The 10,688-nt window shown below is 55.6% G+C and overlaps 1 protein-coding gene across 1 annotated transcript; it reads right to left on the reverse strand.

Moving 5' to 3' along the window:
* Positions 1-7,255: 7,255 nt before the first annotated feature.
* Positions 7,256-10,310, reverse strand: CSF2 (colony stimulating factor 2). The gene is made up of 4 exons (XM_036892633.2): positions 9,026-10,310; positions 8,885-8,926; positions 8,337-8,462; positions 7,256-7,624 (listed from the first exon to the last, which is right to left on the reverse strand). The coding sequence occupies exons 1-4, from the start codon at positions 9,182-9,184 to the stop codon at positions 7,517-7,519; spliced, it is 435 nt and encodes a 144-aa protein (XP_036748528.1). The 5' UTR covers positions 9,185-10,310; the 3' UTR covers positions 7,256-7,516.
* Positions 10,311-10,688: the final 378 nt, after the last annotated feature.

Consider the following 10,688-nt stretch of genomic DNA (forward strand, 5'->3'; position numbering starts at 1 on the left):
ATGAAACTGTTTCGCTGCCCTTATCTCAAACCACAGCAAACAATATCTTGTGAAGCTGTATCTTTCCTGGCAGCCATAGCTCAGAGGCTCCTCACAGGAGGGAAATTGGTCAGCCATTTCCGAGGGCGAGGTCTGTGCCTAGCAGCCCTTCCAAGGGCTTCTCTGAAAGGGGGCTTCTGTGGGGCCAGGCCTGAGGATTCCATCTAGCTCACCTCCTGTGTGGTCCCGAGGAAGTCCCAGGCCTCTCTGCAGGGCCTTGGGAGTGGGGAACTTCTGGGCCTGGCAGTAGGTGCGATGGCCCTTCCCTATCCCCAGCTCCTGTCTTGAGGGCTGGCCCTGCTCTGACCCACCCGCTCTAATCGCACCTGGGTGCCGTGAGCATTCTGGCCTCCCCTCTCTTCAGAAGAACAGAGCCAGCAGGAGGGCACTCTCCTCAGAGGCAGGTTCTCCCAGCTCTGCCCTGGGCCTTGGGGCTACAGGACTCTGCCTCTGTCTGGGCCTCCTTGTGTTGGGGCAGACTGGTCTGGTGCTGGCGCCCCTCTGTCCCTGCCACAGCCCCATTTCACCAGTAGAAAAACTATGGCCCAGGAGAGACCTACATGCCAGGTTTCTTATTTGTGAAGCCCATGTAACAAGCCGGGAGGGTCCAGGGCAGGAGCAGCTAGACCCAGAACGACCGGCCTTGTGCCTCCAATACAAACAGCAGCTTGCCCAGACGCCCAGTTTGGCACAGTATGTGTCTGATCCCTGCTCCCAATCATACAAACCTTGAATTCCCAAACATACATATGTACAAGCAGCCAGGAAGCCAGAAGAGTAAGGGCTCAGAGCCTGGTTTCCAGGGTCAGCCCTGTCCACTTAGGACTATGTGATGCAGGTCATGCATGTAGCCCCCAGTTGTTAACTCCATTCATAGGACAGTTGTGAAATTAATTCAGGATTCCTGGCAGCACCTTGCAACCTCCAGGCCCATACTGAGAGCTGTCCTCCCTGCACAGGAAAAGACAGGCCTCTTTTCTGTCCATCCTATCTCAGAAAGAAAGATACCAGTGCTCTAGGCTTTGAGTGGATCATCTCTCATTGTAAGCTAATCACTAGCAACTTGCCTGAAGAGCTGACTTGGGGAAATCAGCTGATGCAATTCAAGCCATCAGCAAGGACTCCATTTAGCTGAGGATGCCATGGAGGCAATTTTTCTATGAGCAAGGGACCATGTAATGTCCTCTGACCTGCGATACTCAGCCTCTCTCTTCAGATCCACATTTACAGCCATCACAGTGTTGAAAACTAAGGAGAACACCCACCTGCCACCCCAACACCCTAGTCATCATCCCGGTACCCTTATGACCCTTGGCTCACGTAAGGGGTCATCCTGCATCGATGCCGTTCTGGACCTTTTGCAGGTGCCCTGCCATGCTGCTGTGTCAGCCTCCCATCCATCCTTTCATTGCATGGACTGACAGATGGACTGTTTCTGTGGATGAAGCTTCCTTCCTTTTGTGAGACCTCCCTGAATATGAATGCTGTGTCAAAGGATGTGGCCACACTATGGCCCATGACAAAGACTGCATGTGGCTGCCAACAGGGTTGTTCCAGCTCCCAAGACCTAGCATATGTAGAGGCTACCTTGCTGCTTTTGTTCATGTTTAAGATTCTTGGTTCCCACCTCAGTATTACTGACTTCTGAAGGGCATGGGGCCCCAGGAGGCACGGGAGGCAGAAGGTGATAGAGAGCTCAGGTGGTCCCTGGGGAGGCCCTGTGACATGAGGGGTACTGTTCCACTGTCCTGGGAAATCTTGATGTATTGATGAGTCTGCCTGCTCAGGCCACTCAGCCCTGCTTTCCTGGTCCAGGGGTGGGCCTAGCACAGCTTAGAGTGTTTTCTCAGGGTCAAGATGGTCCTGTCCTAGATCTGCCCATGATTATTTCCCATGAAGGGATGTTATTTGGATCTGTTTCCTGGCCCCCTAGGTAAAGAGGATGCCCAGGGCCAGTCCCAGACAACTAGGGGTCAGAGCCATGCCTTCTGTGCCCAGGTATCATGCCCAGAGTTCTGGCCTTCCAAAGTACAACCTCTCCTTAGATCCTGAGGTGGCAGTGCCAGGAATCTCCCAGGGAACTGTGGGCTCTGGCCTGCCTGGGTCTCTAGAGCAGTGCCCACAGTTCCCAGCAGCCTCGCCAGTACCTCTGTCCAGACCTGAGCCTAATCAAAGGGAAAACTAATCATATGGAAAACCCAAGTGGCCTTCACTGCAGGGTCTCTTCATGGGTGGCTTTTGATGGCCTTGGCCAGGGTTTAAGGCTGTCAGGGGAATGAGGGAAGGTGCTCTGTGTGGTGCAGCCACCCTCCTACCTATATCCGTCCCAACATTCCTGTTTCCCACAAGAGGCACCAGAGCCTCTCTGTTCACCTCATTTTTCCTAGAGCTGAGCCAGATGCTCTGAGGCCCTCTGGCTTGACAAAGACCATCAGCCTAGCCTGTGGTCTGGCCTCTGGGGCTGGAATCCACTCTGCCTTTGTGGGCTCTGTGCCTGAGAGGCTGAGGCACCTGTCCAAGGCCACACAGCAAGCTAGTGGCAGAGCCGTGCTGATGCACACCTGCTGTCCTGAACACGGCAACGAGGTGACAAGGAGGTATGTGCAAGCCTCCGATTCTGCTGTTTGGGGCATTGGGCTTAGAGTGGGTTGTGGCAGCAGAGTGCTGGGTCCTCCTGCCTGCATGTCTCAGCAGCCCCAGCCTGCAGTGCAGCCCATGGACTCTGCTGCCAATCACAGAGGAGTGGCCTTGGGAATGCCGAGCACCTGTGTGGTGTTGCTCACAGCTGCTGGCACTGGACGGTAGGCTTTCTCAGTGCTGCAACCCCCCTTGGCTCCTGGCTACTGGCTCCATACCAGCCTTGAAACCTGAACCTGGGTTGCAGGGCCAGCCGCCATGTTCTGAGAAAATTTGACAACTTTGCTCTGTCACATTTGCTGACTTCCAGCCTGATGTAGCCTCTCGAGGTGGAGAGGAACAAAGAGTGGCCTGGGGATCCAAGGGCAATGGGTTGGCGTGTCAGACAGGGCTGTGGTGGGCCTCTGTGCTGGCTGCAGGCACGTCCACAGCTTCCCACTGTGACAGCCAGTTTGCCATCAGGTACATGTCGCAGACTGTGTGAGTCTGGCCCCGGGTGGGCTGTGGTCGCAGCTTGGTTCCTAATTATATTCCAAAACAATAGGTATCTTCCTTTTCTAGTTTGGTGAGGGAGTTGATGATGGGAGAGGTTTGGATTGTAGGAGGCTGTTTGGATTGTGGGGTAATCTAACAAACAGTTCAAATGATTATGAGGGTCAGGGTTAGAATTGAGGATGGGGGTCAGACCTTGGTAGGCCAGTCCAGCAGCACTTCAGAACCTGAAAGACCAGTGATTCTCCACAGCCAGTGCCCCGTACTTTGGAGATATGAGTGCGTTAGAGATGGGGAGGAGCCTATTATGCTAAGGACACACTGGAAGCTGGTGTGAGGAGCTTTTCAGGCCAGAGGAGGGAGGGGCTTTACTAGGAAGTCAGAAAGCTCTTTGTTGGTCTAGAAGCTGGGGCTTTGGAGATATCCCTGTTCCCTGAGGGCTCCCCACCTGGTCCTTGGGAGTAGCCTGCAAGCTGCCATCCCCTGAGCCATAGGCTGCCTGTCTGAGCCTGTGGTGGGCATAAATTAGACTTAGAGCTCCCCAGAAACTATAGCATCTGGAAGTGGGTGGGTGCTGAGTGAGGCTGGGGAGCTGGGTCTGGGAGAGAATCCAGTCTGAGTTCTAAAGGACACAGGAAGGAGGGGGGCAGTAACAAGCTCCACAGACATTGAAGGAACCCCTACTCTGTGTCCATTGGCACTGGAGGTGCACTGGAGGTGCCGATGATGTGAGGTTCCCCCTTGCCTTCCTGGGCTTCTCTTCCTGAGAGATCCCTCACCTTCCACTTCAGGAGCCCTGGCTATGGGGCCATTAATCCCAGGCCCCGGCCCCTCCAGTCTATCGAGGCCACAGGAGACTGGACTCCATCACCGGCATTTCCATACCCCACCTTTATTGAAGCAGCAGGAACTGATGTACCAGTTACAGAAATATTCCCTTAGGCACCCCTCCCTACCCCTGTCACCCAGCTGCAGCTCATCTGCTGGCCCAGGGCCAGCGAGCTCCCATCCCAACCTCAGTTGTTCTGAGGCCGCTGCAGCTCTAACCGTGCGCACCAGGCTCCCGTGAGAGCACAGGGTCCTTGATCCTCGTGCATGACTTCCACCCTTCAATAGATATGACAACACTCTGTAAGGCTTCCTTGAACTGTAAGAAATCACTTTTCTCAGTAGTACAGTTCTTGGGTGAGTCTGTTGGCTAGATAAGAAATAAGTATTTAAGTCATTTTCTTAGCAAAAAAATAAAAGTAACTCTGTCCTCCCTGCCACCAGGGTCCTATAAGTTCCTACCCTCCCGGGAGGCAACTTGAGCAGACCCCTCCATCTCTCTGAGGGAAGCCCCTGAGAGTCATCAGGTGGTAGTGGGCCCAGGGTCTAAGGACCACCCATAGCTTGGGAAGAGAGTCAGTGGGGTGTGGGTAGGTCCCACAGCAGCCCAGGGCAGGAACACGAGGCCAAGCAGGGTGGGGATGAGTAAGCAGTGGGCAAAGAGAGAGGAGTACCTTAGTCATTTCTCCACAGCATGCTCCTTCAGCCATTGCCCAGCCCCACATCGTGGGCTTCCAGGGGGGTTCATCAGCACAAAAGGGGTCCCCAGGGCAGGCAAATGAGCCAGCTTGGACTGGCTGCCCAACCAGGGTTAGCGCCGTGGCCCTTCTCTCTCCCCAGGCTGTCTGCAGCCAGCCCTGCCCTCACCTGTCTCATATCTGCCCCACACTGACCCCTATGTGAAGGGCTTGGCAGAGGGGGTCACAGAAACCCCCAGAGCAATCCCTGAATCCCCACCCCCCTGAGCATCAGCCCCTGTCAGTGAGCAGACTTCTTTCAGATTGAGAAGTAGTGCCTGAGGCCTCACATGCGGCCATGGGGGCCGTAAGAAGCTCTTTGCCCCATGGGCCCCAAGCTGTGGTGGCAAAAGAAATGATGTCTCTTGTTCCCCTAAGAGTAAACAACTCACTTGCAGCTTTGGGCAGATTCTGGCGAGTTCTTCCATGTCCTTGTAAACCTTTTGTATGTGATGGTCATGCTCGTTATACTTCGTAAGTTCGTTCAGGGTGGAGATGAAGTCCTTTGTAAACTCTCCGTAGCAGGGCTCCTGAAACAGGGTTGGGGGCATTGGGATGGTGGTGGTGCACAGCAGCGTGCCAGCTGACCCCTGAGGACCATCCATAGCCTTGGGAAGAGAGCCAGCAGGGTGTGGGAGGTCCCACAGCAGCCCAGGACAGGGACACGAGGACAAGCAGGATGGGAATGTGTAAGCATCCATCCTCATCACCCTGGGCAGTTAGAGCCCTAGACCCAAATTCAGGCTGCCCCTGACTCTCCCACAGGTGACCTGTGGGCCCTTCAAGCTGTGCAGTGGGTGTCTGGCCTCTTCCCAGGCCCAGGGCTGATCTGGGATGGTGATCAGAGAGCCCACAGTCTGGCCACTGGCTTATCTCTTGACTGAGCTGGAGGCTCCATCCTCAAACTCTCAGCTTTCTCCCCAGATTCTCATTCCAGCATCTTCTGTTATCTCTGCCCAGGGTGCCAACTGGGGTGATCCCTTTCAGTTGTGGTCAGAAAGTCCACGGGGTGACCGCTCCTTACCTCACTGGTGTTCTGGGGCCTTTTGAAGGAACCCTGGAAAGAGGAGAAGTTAGTCAGAAACACAAAGGGCCACCGAGTGCAGTGATGTTTGGTACAGACTTACATTGTAGATGATATTGTCAGCCGAAAGCTCTTTCTGAATTTCAGCACAGACTGCTGTGTGGTTGTCCCGGGAAGATGCGTTGGTGATCTTCAGGGGAGCGGAATGGCCTTCCAAGCCCCAGAGCACACAAGCCAGCAGCATGTACAGGTACATGGTATGGCTTGAGGGTGGCTCCAAGCCGATCCGCCTTCTGGGCTTGGCAGCATTTCTGTGGGGGGCATACCTATATATGCGAGTGTAAGGAAATGCTGCATCTCTTATCAGTCATCACTGGCTTACGTGGAAAACAGAGAGGGCCTTATCGCTGGGCGAGATGTGCTTTTCATGCATTTTCTATGACCACAGCACACTTCATGGATTCTTGTCTGCTGAAATTCAGGCTTGGTCTAAGAATTTTAATTCATAATCATATCTCAAGTTACGGCCTTTCTGCATGTGAGTGAGTAAGGTCTTTGGCTAGGACTGGCTCTGTCTGCAGGTGTTGTCCAGAGTGGGAGAGCTGCTGGGGTGCAGAGCCAGGCAGGGGCTCCAGCCGCACCAAGACAGACTTCCCGGGCCCACCTGTCAGGGAGAAGCCTGGCCCCACTGCCCACCTGACACCTGGGGACAAACCCACTTCCTCACTGTCCCCAGGAGGGACATAGGGGGACAGGTTCTGGAACAAGGGCCCCAGCCTGCTGGCAAAGCAAGGCAACAGAAGAGAGCTGCTATTTCTGGGCCTGAGCACTATGAAATTTAGGGGAAAGTGCCTAATTACATGCAAAACTTCATATAAAAACAAAAACCAGCTCAGAAAAATGCCACCCAAGAGCCATGTGTCAACAAGTTGTGAACTTACATTCTGCCTCTCAAAGATTAAGATCACTCATTTTAGGGAAAGTTTGGTAAATATGCTGAGCTCTGACCCCAGTGGTTTGGTTTCTTTTTCCTTGAGCGGCTATCTGCCCATCTGCCTTAGGAGTGGTTCAAGTCCTAAGTGTGAGGGGCAGGGCGTGGCCGTAGGGTCTGGGCCTTTGAGGGTCGCTGGTGTTCTGTCTGACACTAGGGTGGGCCCACTCAGTCAGCGGGCAGCCAAGCCCCAGCACCCCCCAAAGCCTGCCCGGGAAGGATGACGCCCCTTCTCTGGGGTGGCTGGCCGAGTCCAAGGGGACCTGGAACCAGTGTCTGGGGTGGGAGCCCATCCTAGTGAGCAGCACAGGGCCCCATGGCCTGCTCCTGCCCCCTGCCCATCCAGAGGCGCCCGTGTGCCTCCCTGCTCCCCACCTCCCGGTTTCCTCCCCTCCCTGCCCTGTGGGGACAGACACTTGTCTCATGGTCAAAACAAACTGGACAACTGCACAAATAACAGAATTTCATAGTTTATTATTATGGTAAAAATCTTGAATAAATATGGAGTATGAGTTCAAATAAATAAATAAATAAATATCAAAATACATAAATATATAAATAAATATTACTGTTCCCTGACAGTGTGAAACATCCCCCAGTCCTCTACCAAGCCCGTATCAGGGTGGGCGTGGCCCAGAGCCAGTGTTTCCCCGTGGCCCTGTTGCCTGTGGCCCCTCGAGGGGAAGATCCTGCATTTCGGCTCTGCGTGGGAGGGCAGCAGTCCGTGGGTAAGCTGGCAGAGCTGGCTCCTTGCTGGCCTGGCCTGCCTCACCTCCGGACTGGCTCCCAGCAGTCAAAGGGGATGATAAATAGAAAATCCTTCAGGTTCTCTTTGAAACTTTGGAAGGTGATAATCTGGGTTGCACAGGAAGTTTCCTTAAAAAAAAAAAAAGCACAAGAAAACTCGAATCCAGGCAAGACAGGGTAATGTGGGAGGAGCAGCAGCATGTTTCTATGCGGCCTCTCAGCACTCAGAGGCCAGAAGGCCTGTTCAGAGCCCGCCTGCTGACCTGGGTCAGGTGACATGTTGCTACCCAGGTGTCACCCACAGGCTGAACAGCTCTGCCAATAGTAGCCAGGGCAAGGGACTGACAAGATGCCAGCCTGAGGTTGCTCTCTCACCGCCTCTGCTCCCAGGCCAGGATGGAATAACTGGGCTGAGGCCAGCTCTGGGAGCTCAGAAGGGACAGGAGTTAAGGCCGTACACCTCACTCCCTTCCCTCAGGAAAGGAACCTTTGGGGCCTTTGTCCATCCTGGGTATGCCCGCATCCTTGCTCCCGTGCAATCCAGGCACCCCCAAGGGGCCAGGGGAAATTCCCCTTGGGCCCTGAACTTCCCCTGGACTGCAGGCAGGCCCTGCATTTCCTGGGGTTTGCCTCACCCCTGACCTCATTCATGAGCACCACAGCAATACCAGCGTGGTAACAGGGGCTGCTCCCTCTCTGGAGGGGCCTATTGTTACAAATCTGTTAACACAGAAACCCTTTGGGGTCCTGAACAGCCACGGTCATGAAGGTCTCTCTCTATGCAGTCCTCCAGTGCCCTACACTGAGACCTTTCCCCTCGGGGCCCTGGCGGGGCACTCACCTGAGTGGGGGGACAGTGCTGTTTGTAGTGGCCGGCCATGACGGTCAAGGGGCCTGCGAGGGTCTTGAGTCTGCCCGGCAGGCCCTGCTTGTACAGCTCCAGGCGGGTCTGCAGGCATGTTGGCTCCTGTGGGAAATGTCCATCCCTTGGTGAGCAGTGGCCACGTGCCCTCCAGTGGGCACAGGACACCCTCCTCATCACTCCGTCCTGCTCTTACCCCTGTGACCCAAGAGTAGGGCCTGGGAGGGGCACAGGATGATGCCTGATAGTCTCAGACAGAGCCCAGTCACATACTGCCCTGTCCCCCTTACCCGCCTGTCCCCTGGGAGCCCTGGCCCCTTGCATACTAGGGATGTCCACGGCTGCTAAGCTGATAAAGGAGCTCACATGACTGCCTCAGGGCAGAGCCAGTGGCCTCCTGAGCACCCCTCCTGGCAGCCAGTCGACTGGATAGAAAGTGGACAACACTGTGAGGGTCCATCTAAGATGCCACCCCCCCCCCCAAAGCAGAAACCTCTGGGAAGGTGTGTCAGAGAGAAGCATCTTACCTGAGGGTCAAACATGTCAGAGACGACTTTTACTGTTCCATTCTGTAGAAAAGGAAAATTCGTGTTACTCAGCTGATAGGCAGGGCAAGTCAGGGCCAGCAAGGTGGCCCGGGCATGGCCCGCACTCCCTCCCTCGCTCACCATTGCAGCATCAGTACCACCGCTCTTGTTCAGAAGGCTCAGGGCCTCCTTGATGGCATTCACATGTTGCCAGGGCCGGGTGACAGGGCTGGGTGTGCGGGTGGGCGCTGAGATGCTGCAGACCACAGTGCCCAAGAGAATCAGGTTCTGCAGCCACATCCTCCTGAGGACTTTAGCCTTTCTCTCTGAGCACTGGGCTCGCTGGCAAAAGAGCTCTTATATACACAGTTAGAGGAAATGATTAATGGTGACCACAAAACGCCAGGGAGGTGGGGGAACTACCTGAACTGTGGAATCTCCTGGCCCTTATCAGCTGCACATGGGAACGGTGAGCCTTTCCTCCAGGTGGTCAGGCTCGGGGGTTTTCATTAATGAGCCTTTCCAAGAACCGGCAGCCCACCCGCCTGCCTCCTTAAGCCCTCTCCAGCCTTCCCTGGGCGTTCTGGCCCGTGAGGCTGCCCCTTCCCGCCTAGGGGCCTCTGAGCACAGCTTGGACTTCCTGGCCTGGAGTGGCTGGGGTGGGGCCTCGGAGGCACTGGATCTGTTCCTACACCCAGGCTCTCCATCCTGCCTAGCATCCCAGGAGGCCTCCGGGCTGCCTTGTACCCACCCTGGGGCCCATTCCGACCCCCACCTCCCCTTCTCCTCCTAGAGCCCTCTCCTCTGGCCACAGTGAGGGGTTTGAAGGTGAGGATGACTCTCACAGGCCTGCCCCACTTTCCGCCTAGGTGGATTCCTGCCAAACAGTCTAGTCCTGCGACAGTTCACCTCAGCAGCGCCCAAGTACCCAGGGCAGTCGGCACGCTCTGCCCAGCCAGGGACCTCTACCCCACTGCCCCTGTGGGCAGAGGGGAGGACAACCATGTACATGTGCAGCCAGCAGCCTGCAGAGCACTCCTTCATGGTGAGATCCCATCAGAGTGGCAGTGGTCTACACAGCCGTATTCAGCCCCAGGCTGCAGAGGTGGGTTGGGCTCTCGGCGGAGCTAGGTCAGGGCCTCGAATCCCAGCTCCAGCACCACCTTGCTGAGTGACTCTTCTCTCTGAGCAATTTGAGCCTTACCTCCTTCTGCAGGGCAGCCTGCCACTCCCCCTACCTACTGCCCCCCAGCAGGCACCAGGAGCTTCAGGGGACAACGGTGTCTCAAGCCAGGTCTTCCAGGTTTAATTTCCAATGTGGCCCCTGCCCCAGCCCAGCTCCAGAGGCCTCTCTGTGGGACAGAAACTGCTTCTGGGAAAGCCACAGGCCCTTGAGGGGTGGACAAGTGTTTGATTTTCACAGAGGAGCTTGAAGAGGACGGCATGAGCTGGTGTTTGCTGCCCCATGCTCTGGGTCTTGTGGCCGCAGGGGTGTGGGGCCGCACGCGTGCCTTTCTGAGTGTCGGTGCCTGTGTGCTTGGGTGGGTCTGAACTTACAGGTGCATCAGCAGGGGTGAATATTTCACATGAGGTGCATCCTTGTGAGCTCCCCCATTCCTCTTCAGGTGCCCTGCTGATGTGGCAGAAACTCCCCACCCAAGATGCAATGTTTCTGGGCCCCAGAGGCTGATTCTGCCTAGAAAAGGGGTCGGACTCGAGTGAGGACATTCTACTGGGCTCAAGTGGGTGGCCTTGAGAGCAGGAAGAACTCGTGGTCTGAGTACTGTGGCCCAAGCCGGCAGCC

Source organism: Manis pentadactyla, chromosome 13 (assembly GCF_030020395.1).
Source record: "Manis pentadactyla isolate mManPen7 chromosome 13, mManPen7.hap1, whole genome shotgun sequence".
In the NCBI taxonomy this organism is placed as follows: Eukaryota; Metazoa; Chordata; class Mammalia; order Pholidota; family Manidae; genus Manis; species Manis pentadactyla.

What these genes read in the sequence shown, in the direction of transcription:
- CSF2 (XM_036892633.2), bottom strand. Translation starts at nt 9,184, where the DNA reads ATGTGGCTGCAGAACCTGATTCTCTTGGGCACTGTGGTCTGCAGCATC. An exon ending in CTGACATGTTTGACCCTCAG is followed by an intron (nt 8,463 to 8,884) that starts GTAAGATGCTTC and finishes CATTTCCCACAG; the next exon opens with GAGCCAACATGCCTGCAGAC. An exon ending in AGCACTGTCCCCCCACTCAG is followed by an intron (nt 7,625 to 8,336) that starts GTGAGTGCCCCG and finishes TTTTTTTTTAAG; the next exon opens with GAAACTTCCTGTGCAACCCA.